The sequence below is a fragment of the Macaca fascicularis genome, chromosome 11, assembly GCF_037993035.2.
Source record: "Macaca fascicularis isolate 582-1 chromosome 11, T2T-MFA8v1.1".
In the NCBI taxonomy this organism is placed as follows: domain Eukaryota; kingdom Metazoa; phylum Chordata; class Mammalia; order Primates; family Cercopithecidae; genus Macaca; species Macaca fascicularis.
In genome coordinates this window covers 125,212,501-125,240,170 of record NC_088385.1, presented here as the reverse complement: position 1 = coordinate 125,240,170, position 27,670 = coordinate 125,212,501, and the positions used below count along the sequence as shown (strand labels likewise).

Sequence of the window (27,670 nt, the reverse complement as noted above, 5' to 3'; positions counted from 1 at the left end):
GAGAGTGCCCCTTAGGATTAATCTTACTTTCTGCTATACTGTTCAATACAATAGCAAGTAGGCACATTAACTATTCAAATTTAAGTTAATTAAAATTAAATAAAATTTTAAATTTATTTTCTCAGTCATACTAGCCACATTTCACATGTTACTCTGTTGGACAATCTAGAAACAGAACTGTCCCATCACCATAGAAAGTTCTATCAGATAGCACTGCTCCAGGGATTATCATTGATATATATTCTGGTATAAATTCTTTTATGATTTTTTTCTACACATATACTCACATTATTACTATTTTGCAAAAATTGGATTCTACTTTATAGCTTGTTTATGACAAAAACATTTTTGACATCCTTTCATATTACATTGCACATAGATTACCTCATTCCTTAAGTGGTTATTTCATTATGTGGTCATATCACATTTATTTATTTAACTGGTTCTCCATTGATGGACAGTCTACAAGGTGAAGCCAGTATGGATAATTTGGGAATATGACATTTTTTGTTTGGTTTGATATATTAAACCCTAATCATTTTTTATATTACAATCTTTGCATGTATCCAGAAAAGGATACAGAAAAACTATACATTAAAATGGGAGTGGAAATGTCTATTTAGCCTATCAAAAATTGAAGCATCTTTGAACTGTGATACTGCAGTACGGAGATATTATTTTAAATAATAATATCAGGCCAGTTACGGTGGCTCACGTCTGTAATCCAAGCAGTTTGGGAGGCTGAGGCAGGTGGATCACGTGAGGTCAGGAGTTTGAGACCAGCCTAGCCAACATGGTGAAACCCTGTCTCTACTAAAAATACAAAAGTTAGCCAGGCGTGGTGGTGGGTGCCTGTAATCCCAGCTATTTGAGAGGCTGAAGCAGGAAAATAGCTTGAACCTAGGAGGCGGAGGCTGCAGTAAGCCGAGATCGTGCCAGTACACTCAAGCATGAGCGACACCGTTAGACTCCCGTCTCCAAAAATAAAATAAAACAAAAAAGTCTCTAGCTGCCAGGTGCAGTGGCTCACACCTATAATCAATCCCAGCACTTTGGGAGGCCGAGGCGGGTGGATCATTTGAGGCCAGGAGTTCAAGACCAGCCTGGTCAACATGGTGAAACCCCCTTTCTACTAAAAATACAAAAAACATTAGCTTGGCATGGTGGTGCCTGCCTGTAATCCCAGCTACTTGGGAGGCTAAAACAGGAGAATCGCTTGAACCCAAGAGGTGTAGGTTGCAGTGAGCTGCACTCCAGCCTGAGGGACAGAGTGAGACTGTCAATAAATAAATATAGAAATAAATAGTCTCTAGTCAAATATTTAAGTTAAATTGGCTGAAACATCACTAATTCTTTTTCTTTGTCTTCTACCCTCTTAACACAGGCTACAAATGCTCATACCAATGAAGTGGTGGCAATTAAGAAGATGTCCTATAGTGGGAAGCAGACCCATGAGGTAAGATAGAGACAGTTGTACACCTAAACTGAAATAAGCAAGTTAGTATGAAATTAACAAAATTCTTTAAACCTTTTTTAGAACAATTTTTTTTCCTTCTGTGGAGCATATAATAAAAGATTCTGGAGTTTTTCATACAAATGTGTGAACATTCATAATTATTTTTAAAAAGGCTAATGTTCTAGCTCAATTAACTATTTTGCAGGCTGGTTGAGGTGGCTCAGGCCTGTAATCCCAGCACTTTGGGAAGCCAAGGCTAGAGGATCACTTGAGCCCAGGAGCTCAAGACAAGCCTGAGCAATATGGTGAGACCCCACCTCTACAAAACATCAAAAAAACTAGCTGGGTGTGGTGGTATGTGACTATAGTCCAGCCATTCGGGAGGCTGAAGTTGGGAGGATTACTTGAGCCTGGGACATGAAGGCTTCAGTGAGCCATGATTGCAACACTGTACTCTAGCCTGGGTGCCTGAAAAGAGAAAAAAAAAAACTATTTTGTAGACCAGAACATAGGTATGTGTAATGGCTTTTTTGTAATGTTTTTGGTGATAGATTTGTGTTTACATGTATTCAAACTAAAGAAATAGCATGTTTAGGCCAGGCACAGTGTCTCAAACCTGTGATCCCAGCACTTTGGGAGGCTGAGGCAGGCAGATCACCTGAGGTCAGTAGTTCGAGACCAACCTGGCCAACACAGAGAAACTTCATCTCTACTAAAAATACAAAAAAATTACTTCGGTCTGGTGGTGCACGCCTGTAGTCCCAGCTACTTGGGAGGCACGAGAATCACTTGAACCTTGAACTGGGCAGCGGAGGTTGCAATGAGCCGAAATCACGCCACTGCACTCCAGCCTGGGCAACAGAGCAAGACACTGTCTCAATTAAAAAAAAAAAAAAAAACGAGATATACATAGCATGTTTAAATAGCTTCTTCATTTATTAAACATTTACTTTATGTCCATTTATAATAATATAAATAATATATATGTATGCTTGATAGGAAATACTGTTTTCCTATCAAAAATTATATTAAAATGTTTCCTTTCTGACTTCAATAGAAATGGCAAGATATTCTTAAGGAAGTTAAATTTTTACGACAATTGAAGCATCCTAATACTATTGAGTACAAAGGCTGTTACTTGAAAGAGCACACTGCTTGGGTAAGTCGAAGGACCTCTGTTATCTTTCTTTTACTGTTACCTTTTTTTTCTTTTTTTCTATTATCTATTTGATAATAGAACTATTAATTTCATTTCTGTTCCATTTAACTTTTGTTATCAGTATTTAACATTTGTTAATACCTTGGTGTGTCATATGGTATACATTCCATAAGATTAAATGATATCTAGCGTATGGAAATTCCATTCTATAAACACTCGAAAAGAGATGGTGAAAAGTCGACATCATTTTATAATTATATATTTGTAAAAGTAAAAGGCCCAGCCTTATATTCTCATCCTAGAATTTTTATCTTTGTCATTTCTCATCCTCCACTCCAGTTCCCCCATATTTGGAATTGTCCTTGATGTTTTAATTGCTATGTGATTTTTACCAAACAGGGGCCACCATATGATTAAAATAAAAGACTTTTGTTACACTCTGTCATCTTAGTGTGATATATATATGTGTGTGTGTGTGTGTGTGTATATATATATATATGCATGCACACACACACATATATATTTTTTTCTTTTTCTTTTTTTTTTTTTTTTTGTTTTTTGAGACAGAGTTTTACTCTTGTTGCCCAGGCAGGAGTACAGTTGTGCGATCTCAGCTGACTACAACCTCTGCCTCCCGAGTTCAAGTGATTCTTGAACCTCAGCCTCCCAAGTAGCTGGCACTACAGGCACACGCCACCACACCCAGCTAATTTTTTGTATTTTTAGTACAGACAGGGTTTCACCATGTTGGCCAGGCTTGTCTTGAACTCCTAACCTCAGGTGATCCACCTGCCTCAGCCTCCCAAAATGCTGGGATTACAGGCATGAGCCATTGTGCTCGGCCCTTAGTACATTTTTATATGATTGTATTTCTGGCTTTAGGTTGGCACATTAGGCACGTTTAGGACATGAAAATGTTATGTTTTCTACTTTATCAAATTGTACATTCCTACTTAAACTCCAATTTAACTAACATTTATTGTTTACCATGTACCAACTCCTTTCCTGTATGTGATCTCTAATTATGGAATGGAATTTTTGTTCCTAAATAGACTATCAAACAGTATACAAACATACACATTTCTGTTCAAGCAACTCTTATGTAGAGCTATTGCTTCCATTCTGAAAATAAGAAATTAATCACAGAAGTATCTCATTATCTAGAAATCAGTTCTCTGGCAATCTCAGCTGTCTTGAAGGAGTCAAGAAAGGGATTTCAAGCAGGCAGAATAAATGTTACAAAATCCAAGTGCTAAAATCTCATGTATTTCAAGTCTTCAGAAAATCCTCCACACTGTTACTTGAAGCTTGTTTTCTCTGTTTTTTTTTTTTTTGGTTTTTTTTTTGAGACAAGAGTTTTGCTCTTGTTGCCCGGGCTGGAGTGCAATGGCGCAATCTCGGCCGACCGCAACCTCCACCTCCACCTCCTGGGTTCCAGTGATTCTCCTTTCTCAGCCGCCTGAGTACCATGCCTGGCTAATTTTGTATTTTTAGTAGAGACGGGGTTTCTCCATGTTGGTCAGGCTGGTCTCAAACTCCCGACCTCAGGTGATCCACCCACCTTGACCTCCCAAACTGTTGGGATTACAGGCCTGAGCCACTGCACCCAGCCACTCATTTATTCTTAGATTATATAGACTGCTAATAAGCTTGGCTACCTGGTTTCTGTCTACAACTGATCTGATAGACCAATCAGAAACAGCTGTAAGGAACTGAGCTGTTAGATACATGCATACAAGCAGTCACAAGAATAATTTGACCATACGGAAAAAGTCAGGGGAGCTAGAAAGCAGACCTAATAATTTAAAGGCAGAGCAGCCAGAGCTGTTTAGTGTCAGGAGCAAACAACCAGCTCAGGTGCCTTTGTGTTACAGAATAATAGGGGAAAAAATATTTGTGACAAAAATGCTGAGTTTTTAAACATGTAATTAAAAAAATTTAATGCAGCTAGAAACATATTCATTCTATTCAATTTTAAAGTTCTATATTCACATTTCATGTACTCGGTTTAAGGAGGTTACATATGCATATTCAGTTACTTTTAAAAATTAGAAAATTATGTGATAAAATTTAGAAATGCTTCCATCAAAATTGATTAAAGAAAAAGTAGGGCACATAAAGGCTAGTGTTCATTATAACATTTACTCATGCGGAATCTTCCATTTCTTAATAAGAAATAAGTTTAATGTTTCTGAATCTGTTTGTTTTTAATGTCAAGCAGAAGACTATAGTATGGTTTCTAAATTTTAAACTTCTAAACCTTTCATTGTTCTAAATTATGCCAGAAATGCAAAGTACATACTACATAAATATATAACTGTAAAACTATAACATATAAGACATAATTTTATGTAATATGTAACTATTATAGTATTATACATATGTTATATCTAATTTAATTGCATTCCATATAATATAGAGATAGTACACTTATATTTATAATATTAATATGTTCATATTATGTATTGATATTGATATATTGATATTTATAATATATAACTATAAAAGTATAATCGTTTCTAAATTTTAAACTTCTAGACTTCTCATATTCTAAATTATCTCAGTAATGCAAGGTACATAATATATATAAATATATTTTCACATTAATTTTTTTAATGAAAGGAACCAATATGTTGATATTGGTTTTGTCTAGTTTATTATAGGAAATTTATATTTCATAATAAGCATGTACTATTCTTTTAAATAACCAAGTAATAATTTGTAGGAGTGTGAATGCTTGCATGTGTGTGTGGAGATTGGTTGCTGAGCCATGATAGTTTTGACCTTGACTACAAATCAGTAGTCTTGGACACCTAAAAATCTAGGATAAGAGTAAAGAAAGAGGCCAGGCGCGGTGGCTCATGTCTGTAATCCCAATACTTTGGGAGGCCAAGGTGGGCAGACCACCTGAGGTCAGGAGTTTGAGACCAACCTGACCAACATGGAGAAGCCCTGTCTCTACTAAAAATACAAAATTAGCCAGGCATGGTGGTGCATGCCTGTAGTCCCAGCTACTCAGGAGGCTGAGGCAGGAGAAGTACTTGAACCCAGGAGGCAGAGGTTGCGGTGAGCCGAGATTGTGCCATTGCACTCCAACCTGGGCAACAGGAGTGAACTCCGTCTCAAAAAAAAAGAGTAAAGAAAGAGGTTTCTCATTTTACTTTTAGAAAGCCTCCACAGATTGCAAACCCAACAACTATCAGTAACCTCCACCTCTTGAGTTCCAGCGATTCTCCGGCCTTAGCCTCCCAAGTAGCTGGGACTACAGGTGCAAGCCACCACACAAAGCTAATTTTTGGTATTTTTAGTAGAGATGGGATTTCACCATGTTGACTAGGCTAGTCTTGAACTCCCGACCTCAGATGATCCGCCTGCCTCAGCCTCCCAAAGTGCTGGGATTACACGCGTGAGCTGCTGCACCCAGCCTATCAATAGTATTATAGTATTATTCTGGAAATATTTTAAGATCTAAATTTAAATAACAGATATATCTCAGGGATTCAAGGTAATGTAATGATACATAGCAGGCTACATCTTCAGATTCAGTTCAAAATTATATCTGTTTCTTGTTTAAAACTTTTTAAAGTGTGAGAAAAAGGAATTTACTACTTACTGGTTTATTTTATGTAACTGGTATAACCCCAATATATATTTTACTGGCTCATGTATTTGTTTGCCACTTTCTGAGTTACAAATTTATAGTACAACATAGTCACCTGAATCCTTTTTGAAATACAGTAGTGAAGGAGTTAATAAATAAATTGGCAATCTTGGCTTCACCATTTATAGTAAATATTTCTATATCTAGTCCCCCAATAATCTTTAGGCCAATTTCAAGCAAGAAATAATAAAAAGTGAGATGATGAAAATTATAAAAATCTGGCAGGGCGCGGTGGCTCAAGCCTGTAATCCCAGCACTTTGGGAGGCCGAGACAGGCGGATCACGAGGTCAGGAGATCGAGACCATCCTGGCTAACACGGTGAAACCCCGTCTCTACTAAAAATACAAGAAAATTAGCCGGGCGAGGTGGCGGGCGCCTGTAGTCCCAGTTACTCGGGAGGCTGAGGCAGGAGAATGGCGTGAACCGGGGGGCGGGGGGGGGGGGGGGCGGAGCTTGCAGTGAGCCGAGATCGCGCCACTGCACTCCAGCCTGGGGCACAGAGCAAGACTCTGTCTCAAAAAAAAAAAAAAAAAGAAAATTATAAAAATCAATTAGTGTCAGATGACAAAAATTCAGTCCAAGTTGAGGTAGATCAGAATATTCACCTAGTATTCTTAGTTCCTTGGTTGGTTGGTTAGTTGGTTTCAGCGGTTTTTAAATTAACTTTCATTATTCTGAATATTATTTTAATCTCTTATAGTTGGTGATGGAATATTGCTTAGGCTCAGCCTCTGATTTATTAGAAGGTAAGAAAGAAGGAATTAAACTCTCCTTTCTGTTTTACTTTTATCAGAATATTATCTACCACCACACTAAAGTGTAGTTTGGGCAGACTAATTGAACGATGGCTTGGGCTTTAGGGTTGTGTGGATAAGCTGTGCACACTTCATCTCTTCAATGCCACTGAAAGTGTCTGAGTGATGTTAGCAGTCTTTCTGCTGTTTTAGTTCATGGCCCATCCAGGGCAGGTACTACCAAAATGTTTGGCTAATGTGATACAGTATGTGTAGCCAAAAACATCATATTCGTGGATATATGTGAAAGAGAGACAGTCTCACATTATATTGATATTACACCCTTTCAGAAATCTTTGCTGACCCAGCTCCTCTCTGCAGATGCTGCTATAACCAGAGGCTGTATTAAAAATTTACTTAAAAAAAAATATCTTGAGCTAGGCACAGAGGCTAACACCTGTAATACCAGCTACTTAGGAGTCTGAGCCAGGAGGATCACTTGAGCCCAGAAGTTCAAGGCTGCAGTGAGCTTTGATTGGAACCCTGCACTCCAGCCTGGGTAACAGTGAGACCCCTGTCTCAAAAAAAAAAAAAAAAAAAAAAAAAAAAAAAAAAAAAGAAAAAAAAAAATTAAATCACTGTTGATCTCTGAATAGAAATTGCTTATTAGCTGCTTTCACAAATAATGAAAACCTATAGTTTGAAGGGGTAATTAAAGATGGCTTTGAGGCAGGGGAGAATAATATAACCTAGAACACTCCAGACCTTTAAAATGTTGGAAGGGACTGGTTAATTTGGGCCTGGTTAATTGGAATCAGTGTGACTTGGCTTGCAACTGATAAGTAAATTAACAATACATCATTTAAGGAATATCAGGCTTTGTTTTATTTTTGTTTTGAAGGGTCATTTGTGTTGATGCACTTGGGTTTCCTGTTGTCTGATCACTTACTCTCTTCTATAGAAAATCTGTATCCTATATATTTAGGTGAATGTGTTCCCAAATTGTCATGTGAGAAAGTATGTAACTCAGTCTGGTATAGCTGTATAAAATAATAAAATGAGGAATGAAACTGATCATTTACTGACTTTTTTTTTTCCCCCTTCCTCAGTTCATAAAAAACCACTTCAGGAAGTGGAGATCGCTGCCATTACTCATGGAGCCTTGCATGGACTAGCCTACCTACATTCTCATGCATTGATTCATAGGTAAGATTAGACACCAGTTATGTTTCATTTCAGTTACAGGACTGTCTATTCCAGGAACCTTGAAAATTAGTGCATGCTCCAATTTAAGTTGCCTAAGCATTTATGGGAAGCAAATAGATTGCTGCTTCTGGATATGAAGGATAAAGTTGCCAGAATTTAGCTTCTATCTCTTATTTTCTCCTACGTATCCACAATTATATCATCTTTGTTCAGTAGGTAACTGTTCTCCAGGCTAAGTGTTGCAGGGAAATTTGAAAAGGGGCCCGGCAATCTTTAGATACTGTATCATGAAGAAAAGAAAAGAAAATTAACCTTCCCTGCATATATTTATCTCTTAGCAGAGTTATTGTCCCTTCCTATTACAAATAACAAGCTAGTCTTATATAAATATATGCTATTTTGTAACTTTAAAATATTTCATATTTCTGTATAGTTCATATGGATACTTAGGAAGATATTATCCTCACTGTATTTTGGCAGATGAAGAGACCAGGGCTCAGAAAGACTTAACTTGCCCAGAGTTTCACAGAATTTAAGTAATATATTAAGGATTGAAACTCAAGTTTCTTAACTCCTATTCTAGGGCTTTTCTCTGCCCTGTATTTTCTCTACCACAACACCATTCTCCTCCCTGCAACCTCCCTCCCTCCATTAACTTCTAGAGAAAGATGTTACCAATCTTTCCTCCTCTCAGTAATGAACTTTTAGTACGGTTACATTAGTGAATGAGGGGAGGAGTAGTGAAATATTAGGTAGGTATAAAGAATCTGAGATGCCTCACAAATGAAAGAAAACAACTGGCATTTACTAGGAAGAAGTGAAACTATTGGGTTATGGTTCCTCTTTTGCTTCTGTTTTAATCACCCCAGTGTAGCCATGACCACTTTACTGGTACCACAAAAGCAGAACTTCCTAAAGATAGGCAGACCGAAATCCTGCTGGGAATGAAGGACAAAGAGTGAACCTAATCATGTTAATAAATACTGATTAAATAAAATTATCATAATGTCTATGGATCTGACAACTTTTTGTAAATATATGTCTTTGGTACCAAGGTGTTAATACTACTGCCAACTTGCTTGTGATTAGTTTGCCTGCTCTTATTTAAAGCTACAGTTCAATTTTTTGTGCCATTACCTTAATCTGGACATTAACTTAATGTTTTAGTCTCTATTATACTTTATCTTCTTTAGTATGTAAAATAATTTGTTGAAGAGTCAAAATACTTATAAAGAATGTTTTTTAAAATTAAAAGTAAATACTATGTCTCAGATTTTTATTGTTTTGATTTAAAAGGCAATTCAATCTCCTAATTAAAGATAAGTAAATACATGTTTCTGTTGTGAAGAAAAATAAATAATGCATTTTTTTTTAGTTCTGTCTGCCAATGCCTAATGTCACCATGAGGAAGGAAACTGAATTTTCAAGGGAAGTTTTTACAAAAGTTATTTTGAAGCATTTGAACCTTATCATTTTCAGCTTGACATAAATTTTCCTCATCTTCTCTGTTTTATCTTTTCACTGACCATCAACTTCCAATTCATGGTTTCTAGTGCTCGCTACACCTCATGCCTTTTTTTAAAAGAATAAGGAATCCATCCACACCTTCTCATTCTCAATTACCATACTGAAAAATGAATTTTTTCAATTAGAGTTTTCAAACTTTTTACTATATAATACCTCTATTAGCTTTAGTAGTAACCACGTGCAATTCTTTGTAGTAATACAATAGACATGCAATTTCCTAACCCCTAATCCTTGTTTGTTTTGATCTTTCAGGGTCTTCCTTTTACTGTACAGTTATTTTTAAAATATCACCTTCTATATAACATGTACCTCAAATGCCTTAGAGTTGCAGTTATAATTAAAGGCAGAGAGAAAGGGTCACAGGCAAGAAAGAAAAGGTATGTGTGTAGTTGAGGTTTATTAGTAGGTGGTCAATACGGAATCACTGCAGGTTTGTTTAGGCTCCAAAAATGTCACATAATTTGGAAAAGCAGAAAAAGCAGTTACAATTGGCACCAATTTTCTCAGCACAGGGAATACTATTGATAACTGGATTTAGCCTTTAAGAATATGTTTTTATAAGTATAGCAGCTGAATAGGTTTCCTTGTTCGCCATGTCTGCCTTTTTTCTCATTGTATTCCCTCCCTCTGAAGAAAGCTCTACCGTTCAGTAATTACTGTGACCTACCTGCAAGTACCCCCAGGAATCTGGGCCCCTTATGACATACAGTAATTACTAAATCTCCCGGCCATCCGAGCAAGGTGTTTTTTTGTTTTTTGTTTTTTAATAAACTTTTTGTCTTATTAATTGCATGCTCTGACCTATTCCATAATCAAAATTGAAAAGTAATTTTCTAACCCTTTTATTTTTTCCTATAGGGATATTAAAGCAGGAAATATTCTTCTAACAGAGCCAGGTCAGGTAAAACTAGCTGATTTTGGATCTGCCTCAATGGCTTCTCCTGCCAACTCCTTCGTGGGCACACCTTACTGGTATGTAGAATTAGGCTGTATGACACAGTTTTAAAATCTGCATACATGAACTCATGGTACTGGTTTGGCTCGATTTTGTGACAGTGTCTTACCAATGTGCCTCAAAAGGAGATTTCATTTGAGAAGGATAGAAAACCCACTGGCATAAAAAGAAACACTCTGGCTTAGTATAAAATTTACAGTGACGTTAAATTGTGTCATTAAGGTTGGTGTCACTGTGTGTAAACTGAGCAGGATTATCAATTCGCTGACCAAGTTCAGGTTTTCGATTTCATTTGCAGTTTCTTTTGAACTTTTCTCTTGAGGCAAAAGCCTCCAGGTAAGGACAGGGCAGCTTCTTTCACCTTCCCTGACTAGTCAACAAGCAGAGATGGTACCTTTCATGAAAGAAATCCAAGTTCTTGTCTTTGTTGAGTTCTCTGATAGGTTACCTAGCTTGTCAGTCTGGCTCAAGAGTTTTTCACCCTATTCTTTTCCAGATTATTTTCCTTCCTTTCCTAGACACGTTGGAATTTCATTATGCCTTACAGAATGACTTAGACCTCTGCAAAATTACTTGCCTACTAAAAATAATCAGCCAGTCTTTGAATTTTTTTTTTTATCACCAAATAACATTTACCAAGCAACTGCTTACACATCATAATAGAGTACAGTTCTGTTCAAAGCATATTAAATGGATAGGGCCCCTGCCCTCCTAATGAAGATGCATTATGGACAAACAAGTAAAGTAACCATTACCACAACCTGGGGTTTTTGTAGGTTTTAGTATCTTTGGAACAGCTGATTATTTGCTTTATATGACTCCATAAAGTATTTTTCATGTTGTTTAATTATTTTAAAAGAATATGGCCAGGCATGGTGGCACATGCCTGTAGTCCCAGCTACTTGGGAGGCTGAGGCATGAGAATCACTTGAACCTAGGAGGCAGAGGCTGCAGTAAGCCAAGATGGCGCCACTGCACCCCAGCCTGGGCTACAAAGTGAGACTCTCAACAACAACAACAAAAAAGAGGCCAGGTGTGGTGGCTCACGCCTGTAATCCCAGCACTTTGGGAGGGCGAGGCGGGTGGATCACGAGGTCAGGAGATCGAGACCATCCTGGCTAACATGGTGAAACCCTGTCTCTACTAAAAATACAAAAAATTATCCAGGCATGGTGGCAGGCACCTGTAGTCCCAGCTACTCATAGTCCCAGCTACTTCGGAGGCTGAGGCAGGAGAATGGCCTGAACCCAGGAGTCGGAGCTTGCAGTGAGCTAAGATCACACCACTGCACTCCAGCCTGGGCGACAGAGCCAGACTCCGTCTCCAAAAAAAAAAAAAAAATTTCCTGCTTTATTTAATTACTTTAAACAATATGAAAAATACTTTATGGAACTATATAAAGCAATATAATCAGATTTTGCAAAGTAATTATTTAAGTATTTTATGTATATTCATACTTTACAAATATCTGTAAAGTTGCTATGAGAATTATCTCCATTTTACGGAAGAGGAAACTGATGTACAGATAGGTTAAGTAACTTGCCTGAGATCAAACTGATAGTAAGGGGTGGAGCCAGTCTTTATTGAAAATAATGTATTGTGTCATGTAAATCACCAAGCAGATTATATTTTGAATAATGGTTTTCAAAATTATTTGTGTAAGGAAATAATCTCTCTAGCAGATACAATTTCAGAATACCCTTAAGAACAGCTGTTTCATCGAATCACTTTACTGGAGAAATTTTATTTTTAATCTACAACTTGAGTTTTGTACCTTACGTTTGGTAGGATGGCTCCAGAGGTGATCTTAGCTATGGATGAAGGACAGTATGATGGGAAAGTTGATATTTGGTCACTTGGCATCACTTGTATTGAATTGGGTGAGTAAAGAGTTATTTGTTTTCATTGTATTTTTAAAAATTCTATTTTGCAGATTAATTTTCATTGTATTTTTAAGAATCATTATAATTAGGAGTTATTCATCTGGCTATTACTTAATGAGTTACTGGTATATGTGTGCTAGGCAATGAATTTATTATATTTTTTATACTCTATAACACTGAAAATTGCTTTCTCTCTGCTACATTTTCATGTTATTAATTTTTTTTCTTTTTTTTTTGAGACAGAGTCTTGCTCTGTTACCCAGACTGGAGTGCAGTGGCGCAATCTCGGCTCATTGCAACCTCTACCTCCCAAGTTCAAGCAATTCTCCTGCTTTAGCCTCCTGAGTGCAGGATTATAGGGATTATAGGCACCTGCCACCAAGCCTGGCCAATTTTTGTATTTTTTTAGTAGAGACAGGGTTTTGCTGTGTTGGCTAGACTGGTCTCACACTCCTGACCTCAAATGATCTGCCTACCTCGACCTCCCAAAGCACTGGGATTACAGATTTGAGACACCACGCCCAGCCTCATGTTATTAATTTAATTGAAGGAGTTGAAGCAGATATGGCAGTTAACAAATGAAATACAAAATAGTACACAGTAATATATGAAAAATACCCATTCTCCATACTATGAGTGATAATATATGTCCTACCTTTATGGGAGTTTCCATTACCTGAATTTATACTCCAACTTGTATTAGAGAAATCTGAAAAAGTAATAGAAAGCTTATCAGGGATCTGACTCTAAAACTGTATTTGACCCATGTAGAGCACAACTGTGAAGAAAACCTTGTGTTAGAAGATAAACGTCAGCCATGAAGTTATTCCCCAAATATTGTTGCAGTTATCTAAAATTGTCTAAAGTGCCACAGAATCTCTCCTTTGGTTGTATATTTTGAACTTTAATATATCTTAAACTTACTTCTATCCAGTGGTATACTGGTAAATTTAACAAATGAATCTCTTGTGGAGAGGGGAAAAGGCCTTGATTTGTAGCTTTGCAAATTTCCATGGTGTAGATACTGTTACTATAGCCAATGCTATCCACTAAATGTGAAACTGGGGAAAGATGTGCACAATGGGCCTTCCAAAGACAGTATGAGCTAGCTACAGCATAATACTGCCTTTATCTACATATTTTTGTAAATTTTAAATCAAAAATGTTAAAACTTTTTTAAAAATCAGTTTTTTAAAAATTATTTTTTTTCTTTTTTTTTTGAGACACAGTCTTGCTCTGTCACCCAGGCTGGATTGCAGTGGCACAATCTTGGCTCTGTCTCCTGGGTTGAAGCAATTCTTCTGCCTTAGCCTCCCAAGTAGCTGGGATTACAGACATGCACCACCACACCTGGCTAATTTTGTATTTTTAGTAGAGATGGGGTTTTGCCATGTTGGCCAGGCTGGTCTCGAACTCCTGACTTCAGATGATCCACCTGCCTCGGCCTCCCAAAGTGCTGGGATTACAGGCATGAGCCATTGTGCCTGGCCTAAAAAAATTATTCATCTAATTTTTTAAGATATTAATTTCATGTAATTCTATTCAGGTTTCCAAACTGATCCTATAAGAATTTCTGAGTTCTAGTTTGATTCACAGACTACGGTTTTCTCTCTTCCTAAAATGTTAGGCCAACTTGGGATACTTTATATTACATTGCCAATGTTTCATTGACCCCTTCCAACAAAAACGACATATGATAAAAATGCACAATTTGTCTGGATTTTTTTTTACTTTAAAGAAGTATTAATTTACAAAAACAAACAAACAAACAGAATTCCTGGAGGAAAATTTGAATATTTACTTATTTTTTTCAATTAGGTAGCAGAATCACAAGGTTTGTGAATCAAAAAACATAAAAAGACATACAGTGAAAGGTATTCTTCCACCCCTGCCCTGTCTACACAGTTCCTACCCCACCCCTGCCAACACACGCAGGGAACCACTTTATTAACTTGTGCATCCTTCCAGATCTTCTTAGTCAATATACAAGCAAACATGAACATACACTTCCTATATTCCTTTTCACACCCAAGATAACGTATATATGTGGTTCTGTACTTTGGTTTTTCACTTAATAATATCTTGGAGATCTGTTTTATATGACTAACTTAGACATGTTTTTCATCATTTTAATAGCATCATATTATTCCATTACATGGATATACGATAGTTTATTTAACTCGTCTTGTATTGATGGATATTGAGGTGATTAATTTCTTTTTTAGGTTATAATATGGTGCTACTCTTTATTTCACTCCAAAGGAAATTGATCAAAGTTATTCATATTGATTTTGGGGGCCACTCAGCAGAAATATTTGCATGTTTTAAAAAGGGCTTATAACGAAATGCCAGCAATACTATGTAAAACTTAACAAGGTAGGCCGGGCGCAGGGTTCACGCCTGTAATCCCAGCACTTTGGGAGGCTGAGGAGGGCAGATCACGAGGTCAGAAGATGGAGACCATCCTGGCTAACACGGTGAAACCCTGTCTCTACTGAAAATACAAAACAAATTAGCCGGGCATGGTGGCGGGCGACTGTAGTCCCAGCTACTCGGCAGGCTGAGGCAGGAGAATGGCATGGCGTGAACCCGAGACGCGGAGCTTGCGGTGAGCCGAGATCGCGCCACTGCCCTCCAGCCTGGGCGACAGAGCGAGACTCAGTCTCAGATAGATAGATAGATAGATAGATAGATAGATAGATAGATAGATAGATAATAAAAAAGAACTTCACAAGGTAATCCCAGAAGTCATAGGACCAAAATTAGCTAAAACAACTTTGAAGAAATAGAATTTGGACAGAAGAATCACTGCCCCAAAACCCATACCATAATAATTAAATCCATATGGTATTGGTGCGGGGAAAGACTAGTATCCAATAGAACAGACTGGGAAACTCTAGTATGAGTCAGATTTTGGTATAAGACAGAAAAGCCATTACAGATCAACGGGGAAAGGATGGCTCATTTGATAAATAATACTGAGAAATTTGTTAATTATATGATAAAACTAAAACTGGATTCCTAGCTATGTCATACACAAAAATAAATTTTAGATTGGTTAAATGCCCAAAAGTAAAACTTTAAAACATTTAGAAGAAGCCCCCCAATGCCTTAGTTACCTCATCTGTAAAATAGAAATAATGATAGTACCCACTTTGTGGGGTTGTTATGAAGATTAATTAATATCTATAATATGCTTAGAACATGGCCTGGCATATAGTGTTGTTGTTATTATTATTATTTTTTTTTTTTTTGAGGCAGAGTCTCACTCTGTCTCCCAGGCTAGAGTGCTAGAGTGCAGTGGCGTGATCTTGGCTCATGGCAACCTCTGCCTTCCAGGTTCAAGTGATTCTCCTGCCTCAGCCTCCCTAGTAGCTGGGACTACAGGTGCATGCCACCACGCCCGGCTAATTTTCGGTATTTTTAGTAGAGATGGGGTTTCATCGTGTTAGCCAGGGTGGTCTTGATCTCCTGACCTCGTGATTCACCCACCTCAGCCTCCCAAAGTGCTGGGATTATAGGCGTGAGCCACCACTCCCGGCCTAGTGTTATTATTATTACTCTAAAATACCTTTACAAGTATAATGAAGAACTTTTCTAATCAGTGTTTTTTAAAACATAATGATAAATATGATAACTTTTCCTACTTTAAAATATAAAACCATATAAAGCACAAACATTAAAAGATAAACCATGGACTAGGAGAAGGTAGTTGAAATACATTTAACCAACAAAGTGTTGGTCCAAAATTTACAAAGAACTCCTACAATTTCTTTCTGAAAAAGAAAAAGCTGGCCAGATGCGCTGGCTCATGCTTATAATTTCAGCACTTTGGGAGGCCAAGGTGGGCAGATCACCTGAGGTCAAGAGTTTGAGACCAGCGTGGCCAACATGGTGAAATCCTGTCTCTACTAAAAATACAAAATTAGCTGTGTGTAGTGGTGCACACCTATAATCCCAGCTACTAGAGAGGCTGAGGCAGGAGAATCACTTGAACCTGGGAGGCGGAGATTGCGGTGAGCCTAGATCGCGCCACTGCACTCCAGCCTGAGTGACAAGAGCGAAACTCTGTCTCAAAAAAAAAAAGGAAAAAAAAGAAAAAGCCAAAAAACCAGTAGAGAAATGGGTAAGGAATATCACTAAGTGAAGCTAAGGTAGGAGAATCACCTGAACCCAGGAAGTCAAGGCTGCGGTGAGCCATGATCACACCACTGCACTGTAGCCTGGGTGATGGGAGTAAGACCCTATCTCAAATAAAAATAAAAAGGAATATGATTAAGTGATTCATTGAAGAGGAAACCTAAATGGACAACAAACATCAGAAGACACTAAGCCTCATTAGTAATTAGAGAAATGCAATTTGAAACAATTTCACATTGATGAGATTGGCAAGAGTTTCAAGTCTTCAAATACTAAATTTGGAGAAACTGCTAAGGAAGCAAGAACTCCATATGCATACACACTGGAAAGTGCATACAAGGGTGCAAATGTTTTTATAGTAGCCAGAAAAGGTAGAACTAGCCTAAATTCTTATCCAAAAGAGAATGTATAAATAAATTATGGAATACTGTATCATAGTTAAGAATGAACTGGATCTACATGTATCATCATGGATAAATCTCAAAACCATAACATTGAATATTTAGTGAACAAATAAAATTGCAAAAGTAAAGGTACGGTATGATGCCAGTTATGAAAATTTTATAAGTTCTTATATATACTGTTAGAACTATATATATCCTGGCCAGGCACAGTGGCTCACGCTTGTAATCCCAGCACTTTGGGAGGCCAAAGCAGATGGATCACTGGAGGTCAGGAGTTTGAGACCAGCCTGACCAACATAGCAAAACCCCATCTCTACTAAAACTACAAAAATTAACTGGGCATGGTGGTGCATGCCTGTAATCCCAGCTCCTTGGGAAGCTGAGATAGGAGAATTGCTTGAACCCAGAAGGTAGAGGTTGCAGTGAGCTGAGACCGTACCATTGCACTCCAGCTGGGCGACAAGAGCAAAACTCCATCTCAAAAAAAAAAAAAAAAAAAAGGTATATATACTAATAAAACATAAGAATACAGTTGTAAAGATATAATTCTAGAACAGTAAACTCTCTGGAGAAAGGAAGGCAAATAGAGCTATATCTACTTTCTTATTTTTTTAGAAGAAAAAGGCCCCGAAACAAATATGACAAGATTATAGTAAATCTAAGTGATAGGTGTCTGTTACAATATTCTGCAAAATTTTACATATTTTAAATATTGAATCATTGAACTTTTCAAGAATTAGAAATAAATAGATATTCCTTTGGGGGAACAAAACTACTCTGTGCATAGCATAGAGTTAGCAGTATGGAGTAAGTTTTAGAATTAGACACCCTGGATGTGAATCTTGGCTTTACCAGCACTTAGCTGGCAGGACCACCATGTGTGGCTGTAACATAATGCCATCAGGCATTCACATAGTCTAGGATGCAAATGACCCCTTCTGGAGCTGTGTAGCATGTTGATTCTGGCTGTGTGATTCAGATCATTTTGTTAACTTCCCTAATCCTCAGTTTCTCATCTAAGTAAAAATAACAATGAATATATCCTAGATATTTACAGGCTTCAATAAGATAACTTAGGTAAAGTATTTAACATAGTGCCTGGCATATAGCAAGTGCTCAGTAACAGCTACTTCTATTCATATATAGGATCATTTTTGGTTTTTGTAATTTATATTTTAGGCCATATAAAATCATGCTACTTTTAGAGGTCACAGTACCTCTAAAGGGTCATAACTGAGGAGTTCCTACGATGGTCTCAGTGTTATAAGTAAAATATAAAATAAGTAATATTTTATAAAAATAAACCAAAATTTTACTTACAACACTGAGACCATCGTAGCAACACCTCAGTTATGACCCTTTAAAAGAATGTGCCGCCTGCATTGAACTTTACAGTTAGTGCCTACCCATGGTTTTAACTAGATTTTTCTTACCAAAATCTTTCTGAAATTTGACATGGATTCTTCCCTTTCCAATCTTCTTCAATGGAACAAGCTACATATACCCTTTTATGATGATTGAAGATCATCATCACATCAGGTTTTGTACCATATAGGTGTAAATGACTAAAATGTCAACAGCAATTGACATTGGACACAGGTACAGACCCCAAGAGATACCTTAGTACTTCCTCTCTTAAGACAGCCCCTTATATGTGCTTTCTGATTTTACCTTCTTATAAAAATGAATTGAAATATGTATAACTACATGTTCTCTATATCAGCCTAAATTTGATTGCATTTTATGAAATGATTTACTGAATTAAAGGACAAAGTAGCCTTCTCCCAAATTGTCTAATCCTCTATGACAGCTATTTCTGCAAATTGATCAAAGTGATAGTATCAAATTGTGCTAAAGAGCATAGACTCTGCAGTCAGATAAACTTCAGTTCTTATTTTGCCATTTTGTAGTTGTCCGACTTAGGTCAAATTATCTCAAGTCTGTAAATTTTTTTTTTTTTCTTTTTTTTTTTTAGATGGAGTCTTGCTCTGTCACCAGGCTGGAGTGCAGTGGCATGATCTTGGCTCACTGCAACCTCTGGTTCCTGGGTTCAAGCAATTCTTCTGCCTCAGCCTCCCAAATAGCTGGTACTACAGGTGCCTGCCATCACACCCAGCTAATTTTTTTTTTTTTTTTTTTTTTTTTGAGATGGAGTCTCGCTCTGTCGCCCAGGCTGGAATGCAGTGGCGTGATCTCAGCTCACTGCAAGCTCTGTCTCCTGGGTTCATGCCATTCTCCTGCCTTAGCCTCCCGAGTAGCTGGGACTACAGGCAACTGCCACCATGCCCAGCTAATTTTTTGTATTTTTAGTAGAGATGGGGTTTCACCATGTTAGTGAGGATGGTCGCGATCTCCTGACCTCGTGATCCATCTGCCTCAGCCTCCCAAAGTGCTGGGATTACAGGCGTGAGCCACCATGCCTGGCCTAATTTTTGTATTTTTAGTAGAGACGGAGTTTCACCTTATTGGCCAGGCTGGTCTTGAACTCCTGATCTCAAATGATCCACCCACCTCGGCCTCCCAAAGTGGTGGGATTATAGGCATGAGCCATCGTGCCCAGCCCATTTTAACATCTCTTTAACACTAGGAGGCAACATGGTAAAATGCATTGAAAGTTGAAATTGCCAAGAGAGTAAATGATGTTAAATGTTCTTACAACAAAAAAAAAATAGTAACTATATGAGGCGATGGACAGATAAATTGTGATTAATCAATGTATATGAACATCAAAACATCACATTGTGCACCTTAAATATATACAACTTTGTCAAAAACAAGGAAATACTTTTTTTAAAGTAGGAGGTATTTTATAGGCAACAGCTTCTTATAGTTGGCAGCATTTTTTTCTGTTATACATATTATGAAATAGTGGTGAATATTAAATAGTAGTACACCTTACAGTCAGTGACACCTCGAACTCAAAGAAATGTGATAGTAGATGCTTAGTAAATATTCACAAAATAAAATTATTACCAAGAACATTTAATTTATCTGCAATTTCTTAAAAATTATTATATCTGTAATGTTATAAGTCATACAAATACCTCTTTGACAGCTTTACCATACGTTTTCATCTCCCTAGCATTAATTTTGCTAATGGACATGTAAAAGAAGGGTTTTTTTTTTTTAACATGCAAGATGAAGGTTAAACTGTTTGAGATATTTCGTAAGCAATGATTTTGCTATTTTCTTTATATTTGGGGCATAATGAAATTCTAAACGTTAATACAAATAGTATATTTTTAAGTTGTACTTTTTTTTTTTTTCTGAGACGGAGTCTCCCACTTGTCACCCAGGCTAGAGTGCAATGGCGCCATCTAAGCTCACTGCAACCTCCACCTCCCAGACTCAAGTGATTCTCCTGCCTCAGCCTCCCAAGTAGCTGGGATTACAGGCACCCACCACCATGCCCAGCTAATTTTTATATTTTTAGTAGAGACAGAATTTCACCATGTTGCCCAGGCTGGTCTCAACCTTCTGACCTTAGGTGATCCACCCACCTCAGCCTCCCAAAGTGATGGGATTACAGGCATGAGCCACCTCGCCCGGCCCAAGCTGTACTTTTAATATCGAAATTACATGGAAAGTTGTGGATAGTCCTGTCCCCTTTTGTTCTGGTATCTATCTCTTACATAGTAGCCCATTATCCCCTTTTGTTATGGTGTCTATCTCTTCTACAATAGTATATATTTTTTTAAAAACACCCTAATCTAGAAGTTGAATTGCTGGGATGGCATCAAAAAGCAGGATGATGATAATGTTACTGGCACTGTCACTCTTTCCTAAAGATCAAACTCTACAGCTCCTAAGTGGTTAATCCTGTTTAAGAAATTATCTTTGGGTAAAGGATTATAAATCATGCTGCTATGAAGACACATGCACATGTATGTTTATTGTGGTACTATTCACAATAGCGAAGACTTGGAACCAACCCAAATGTCCACCAATGATAGACTGGATTAAGAAAGTGTTGCACATATACACCATGGAATACTATGCAGCCATAAAAAAGGACGAGTTCATGTCCTTTGTAGGGACATGGATGAAGCTGGAAACCATCATTCTGAGCAACCTGTCTCAAGGACAGAAAACCAAACACCACATGTTCTCACTCATAGGTGGGAATTGAACAATGAGAACAATTGGACACAGGGTGGGAACACCACACATCAGGGCCTGTCGTGGGGTGCAGGGAGCAGGGAGGGATAACATTAGGAGATATACGTAATGTAAATGACGAGTTAATGGGTGCAGCATACCAATATGGCACATGTATACATATGTAACAAACTTGCACATTGTGCACATGTACCCTAGAACTTAAAGTATAATAAAAAAAGAAAGAAAGAAAAAGAAAGAAAGAGAAAGAAAGAAAGAGAGAGAGAGAGAGAAAGAAAGAAAGAAAAGAAAAGAAAGAGAAAGAAAGAAAGAAAGAAAGAAAGAAAGAAAGAAAGAAAGAAAGAAAGAAAGAAAGAAAGAAAGAAAGAAAGAAAGAGAGAAAGAAAAGAAAAGAAAGAAAGAGAGAGAGATTATCTTTGGGTAAATTGATCTCCTGTAGTTAAAACTCTTGGAGGCTGAAGTTGTCCAGTCACCAGATAGTTTATTTTTCAGGATTATATTCAGGAGAAGTTAATCTTGGTTCTCTTCTGTTTAAAGTACAGGCATTTAATTCACCAGCAAAGGTCATGGTAGAAAGTGGCAAATAGTCTGTCGGCACTGTCAGGGAATGAATTGTGTCCAGAAATAAGTTCTCCAGGAAAAAACAAAACACAAATATAAATGTTATCGGTTCTCTGCCTGGAATTTTCTTCTTATACATTAGCCCCTTATAGTTTATCTGCTAATAAATGAATATTGCGATCGCTGTTGGGGAGAAGGGGTTATATTTAGTCTTCTAAAGCTTTTTCATTTTGAAATACTAGTGCTACCTACCTTAAATGTACAGAGTTATTGAAGAGGTACCATGGCCTAGTAAAAAGAACACAGGCCTTGGAGTCTGATAGGATTGTGTCGAAATTTCAGTGTAAACACTATGTGATTTGGTTTCGTTATTTAGCCTAGCTGAACCTCAGTTTCTTCCGTTGGGAAATTGGAAAAATCATACCTATCTTGCCAAGCTACTATTTTGAGAACTATGAATAACATATATAACATGCCTAAGGCAGTGAGTGCCTGGCATACAGTAGGAATTCGGTAAATGGTAGCGATTATTTTGTTATCATTAGTTATTATGGTTGTCAACCATATTTGTTCATAAGAAACCTTATGGGCTGGGCGCGGCAGCTCATGCCTGTAATTCCAGGACTACAGGAGGCCAAAGTGGGCAGATCGCTTGAGGTCAGGAGTTCTAGAGCAGACTGGCCAACATGGCAAAACCCTGTCTATATTAAAAATGCAAAAATTAGTCAGGTGTGGTGGCACACACCTGTAGTCCCAGCTACTTGGGGGGCTGAGGCATGGGAATTGCTTGAACCCAGGAGACGGAGGTTGCAGTGAGCCAAGATTGTACCACTGCACTCCAGCCTGGGAGACAAAGCGAGACTCTGTCTCAAAGAAGAAAAAAAAGGCCATAGTGGCTTACGCCTGTAATCTCAGCACTTTAGGAGGCTGAGGTGGGCAAATCACGAGGTCAGGAGATCGAGACCATCCTGGCTAACACGGTGAAACCCCGTCTCTACTAAAAATACAAAAAACTAGCCGCGTGTGGTGGCAGGCACCTGTAGTCCCAGCTACTCAGGAGGCTGAGGCAGGAGAATGGCGTGAACCCGGGAGGCAGAGCTTGCAGTGAGCCGAGATGCCACTGCACTTCAGCCTGGGCGACAGAGCAAGACTCTGTCTCAAAAAAAAAGAAAGAAAAAGAAAAGAACCCTTATGCTTTTTCAGGTAGTGTTTGTCTAAAGATAGGCGTACTCTTTGATTTTCCTTAGTAAAATTAAGCCCAATAGACACTCTAATTTATTTTATTTTGTTTTTTAAATTTTTTTATTTCAATAGCTTTTGTAGTACAGGTGTTTTTTGGTTACATGGATGAATTATATAGTGGTGAATTCTGAGATTTTAGTGTACTTGTCACCTGAGTATTGTACATTGTACCCAAAATGTAGTCTTTTATCCCACACCCGCTCCTACCCTTCCTCTTCTGAGTCTCCAAAGTCTATTACTCTGTATGCCTTTGCGTATTCATAGCTTAGCACCCACTTATAAGTGAGAACATAAATTATGTTTGGTTTTCCAATCCTGAGTTACTTCTCTTAGAATAATTGCCTCCAGCTCCATTCAAGTTACTGCGAAAGGCATTATTTCATTACTTTTTCTGTCTGAGTAGTACTCCATGGTGCATATATACCACATTTCCTTCCTTCCTTCCTTCCTTCCTTCCTTCCTTCCTTCCTTCAGTTCGTTCTGTTTGTTCCCCCCCCACCCCACCCCCGCCGAGAGGGAGTCTCGCTCTGTCACCAGGCTGGAGTACAGTGGTGTGATCTCAGCTCACTGCAACCGCCGCCTCCCGGGTTCAAGCAATTCTCCTGCCTCAGCCTCCCGAGTAGCTGGGACTACAGGCACGTGCCACCACACCCAGCTAATTTTTTTATTTTTAGTAGAGATGGGGTTTCACCCTGTTGGCAAGGATGATCTCGATCTCTTGACCTCATGATCCTCCCGTCTTGGCCTCTCAAAGTGCTGGGATTATAGGCGTGAGCCACCACGCCTGGCCACCACATTTTCTTTATTTACTCATTGGTCAGTGAACACTTAGGTTCATTCCATATCTTTCCGATTGTAAATTGGGCTGCAATAAACATACATGTAGGCACTCTAATTTAGTTTAATCTTTACCAAGCAGAGCGGTATCCAGAAACTTGATTGAACTGACCTTCCTGAACCTTGATCTTACGTAACAGATTGATCATACACAAAAACTTGATCATTGTCTCTCAGTTAAAGGGAAACTACTGTTTTTTTCTTTTAATGTAGCTAGCTTAGCATTTTTATGCTTCTACCTTTTTCCTTTCATTTAAAATGTATGTATTCCACTGGGCGCGTTGGCTCACGCCTGTAATCCCAGCACTTTAGGAGGCAGAGGCGGGCAGATCATGAGGTCAGGAGATCAAGACCATCCTGGCTAACATGGTGAAACCCAGTCTCTATTAAAAATACAAAAAAATTAGCCGGGCATGGTGGCTTGTGCCTGTAGTCCCAGCTACTTGGGAGGCTGAGGCAGGAGAATGGCGTGAACCCGGGAGGTGGAGCTTGCAGTGAGCTGAGATCGCACCACTGCACTCCAGCCCGGGTGAGAAAGCCAGACTCCGTCTCAAAAAAAAAAAAAAAAAAAAAAAAAAAAAAAAAAAATATATATATATATATATATATATGTATTTCATATCACAAGGTGACTTCAGAAGCACTCCCAATACCTATTCTGCTGTGTGTGTAGAAGAAGCTCTATTCAAACTACTGTATTTGGCCAGGCACAGTGGCTCTCCCCTGTAATGCCAGCACTTTGGGAGGCTGAGGCAGGCGGTTCACCTGAGGTGAGGAGTTTGAGACCAGCTGCCTGGCCAACATGGAGAAACACCTTCTCTACTAAAAATGCAAAAATTAGTCAGGCATGGTGGCATGCACCTGTAATCCCTGCTACTCAGGAGGCTGAGGCAGCAGAATCTCTTGAACCTGGGAGTCAGAGGTTGCAGTGAGCCCAGATCATGCCTCTTCACTCCAGTCTTGGCGATAGAGCGAGACTCTGTCTCAAAAAAAAAAAAAAAGAAAAAGAAAACTATATTCTACAATAAGTATTGAAAAACTTTCTGTGAGGGAACATATAATAAGCATTTTAGGCTTTGGAGGCTATTCAATGTCTATCATAACTACTCAACTTTGTCGTTGGAGCATGAAAGCAGTCATAGACAAACATTAGTGAACAGACATGGCTGTGTTCCAGTAAACTTACAAAAGCAGGCTGATAGCTGAATTTGGCCCATGGACCATAGTTTGCCAGCCCTTAACTCTGTAGTATTCTGGCTCAGCAGTGAGCCTTGTCACCACTGCTCAGAGGATTTATTTGTTACATCTAGCAAAGACTTGAATATAGATGCGATCACTTGAAGCTAATACTCAGAGAATGCTCCCCAGACTATGGAGCTGTTCTATGGTTAGAGTACCTTTAGTCATGTTCTTCTCTATTAGAATTATTTCTTCTACCATCACATGGTCAGCCATCTTTTCTGCTTGTTCCTGGGCAGAATGCTTGCTACTTATAGGCCCTCTCATTCCTGCTTCAAATCCAAGGTGCTGCCTTTTATTGAACTGAGTTGTGGTTTTTTTTGTTTTTGTTTTTGTTCTTTCATCCTTTTCTTTTCAAATTTGGTTTTCTCTTGCTTCAGTCTCCTTTCCCTGCTGTTTCACTGTTTCTCCTATGCAACTCAATGTTCTGAGAAGCTGAGTTTTGTTTTTGTTTTTAACCTTTTGCCAGTAAGTGGGTGGGTTCCAGTCCTTCTAATAGTAAATGAAGCCATCACATAGTATCTTTCTTTTTTTTTTTTTTTTTTTTTTTTTTTTTTTTTTTTTTTTGAGATGGAGTCTCGCTCTGTCGCCCAGGCTGGAGTGCAGTGGCGCGATCTCGGCTCACTGCAAGCTCCGCCTCCCGGGTTCACGCCATTCTCCTGCCTCAGCCTCCCGAGTAGCTGGGACTACAGGCACCCACAACCGCGCCCGGCTAATTTTTTGTATTTTTAGTAGAGACGGGGTTTCACCGTGGTCTCGATCTCCTGACCTTGTGATCCGCCCGCCTCGGCCTCCCAAAGTGCTGGGATTACAGGCGTGAGCCACCGCGCCCGGCCACATAGTATCTTTCATGAGCCCCGAGACTCAGTGTCTTCTCAGTCATTTTTGTAATTACTTGCTGAACAAAGATTCTTTGTTGACAGAGTTTATTGTGTGCTTTAATTTGCCTCACCTTCATTTATTTATTTAAAAGTATTTGGGGCCACCTGCTGTGTACCAGATACTGTTCTCAGCACTGAGAATGCAGAGATGAACATAATAGACGTTGCTCCTACCCTCATGAAGTTTAGCAAAGAAGACACACATTAAATAAAGAATTAGGCTAAGCACAATGGCTCATGCCTCTAATCCCAGCACTTTAGGAGGTGGGAGGATCACCTGAGCCCGGGAGTTTGAGACAAGCTTGGGCAATATAATGAGACCTCATCTCTACAAAAACCTTAAAAAAATTCACCAAGCTTGGTGACGTGTGCCTGTAGTCTCAGCTACTAGGGAGGATGAGGTAGAAGGATGGCTTGAATGAGAGAGAGAGAAGGAGGAAAGGAAGGAGGGAAGGAGGGGGAGGGATGGAGATAGGAAGAAAGGAAGGAAGGAAGAAAATAATTATGCAAATAGGCCAGGCATGGTGGCTCACGCCTATAATCCCAGCACTTTGGGAGGTTGGGGTGGGCAGATCGCTTCAGCCCAGGAGTTTGAGACCAGCCTAGGCAACATGGCAAAACCCCATCTCTACAAAAAAAAAAAAGGCAAAAAAATTAGCTGGACTTGACGGCACATGCCTATAATCCCAGCTACTCAGGAGGCAGAAGTGGGAGCATCACGTGAGCCCAGGAGGTCAAGGCTGCAGTGAGCCGAGAGATGCACTCCCTCCAGCCTGGGTGACAGAGTAAGAGTCTGTCTCAAAAAAATTACACAAATAATTAGGGCTGTGATATGTGGAAGAAAGGAAAAAATACAATTTGCAATGACAAAATCTAATAGGAGACCTAGTCTGAGAGGTCAGGGAAGGCTTCCCTGAGGAAGTGATTATAAACCTATAATAAACCCTGAATACATACTTATTAAATTCATGTAGAAATGAAATTATATTTGAGATGAAACCTGAAAGGATTGTTGAGAATTAGCCTGTAATACCAGCACTTTGGGAGGCTGAGGGAGGAGAATCTCTTGATCCCAGGAGTTTGAGGTTAGTGAGCTGATCGCGCCACTGCACTCTAGCCTGGGCAACAGAGCAAGACCCTGACGCATACACACAATACACAAAAAGATTTACCCAGATAATGTTTAGGGAGCAAAAGGGAAAGGGGTGTCCAGATCAAGAAAACAGCATTTGTGAAAAACACCAAGCTTGGTTCTTTGAGTGAAGCACATGTAAAGCATGAGAGAGGGAAAAATTGGGTACTTCTCAGAACCGGGCTCTGGAGGTAGCCAGACCCATGATAATGAAGTCCAAGAGACTAAACGTTTTCTTGTCACAAATGTTTAAGGATTCGGACTTTGTCCTAAAATGATGGGAAGCCATTAATGGTTACATGATGAGTTCCTAGTTCCACATGGTTTTATTTATTTATGAGACAAGGTCTCACTCTGCCACCCAGGCTGGAGTGCAGTGGCGTGATCTTGGCTCACTGCAACCTTCATCTCCCAGGTTCAAGTGATTCTCCTGCCTCAGCCTCCCAAGTAGCTGGGACTACAGGCACAAGCCACCATGTCTGGCTAATTTTGTATTTTTAGTAGAGACGGGGTTTCACCATGTTGGCCAGGCT

General features: G+C 38.8%; 1 protein-coding gene across 6 annotated transcripts in view; it reads left to right on the top strand.

The window, feature by feature from the left end:
• The window catches only part of TAOK3 (TAO kinase 3), a 232,875-nt gene that overhangs the window by 131,328 nt on the left and 73,877 nt on the right, over positions 1–27,670 (top strand). For all 6 annotated transcript variants that reach the window (XM_005572369.4, XM_005572368.5, XM_015431618.4 and 3 more), the window contains exons 4-9: positions 1,385–1,456; positions 2,514–2,615; positions 6,978–7,023; positions 8,121–8,217; positions 10,603–10,716; positions 12,488–12,579. In XM_005572369.4, the coding sequence (XP_005572426.2) occupies positions 1,385–1,456; positions 2,514–2,615; positions 6,978–7,023; positions 8,121–8,217; positions 10,603–10,716; positions 12,488–12,579 (523 nt within the window). The remainder of the gene's footprint in view (positions 1–1,384; positions 1,457–2,513; positions 2,616–6,977; positions 7,024–8,120; positions 8,218–10,602; positions 10,717–12,487; positions 12,580–27,670) is intronic.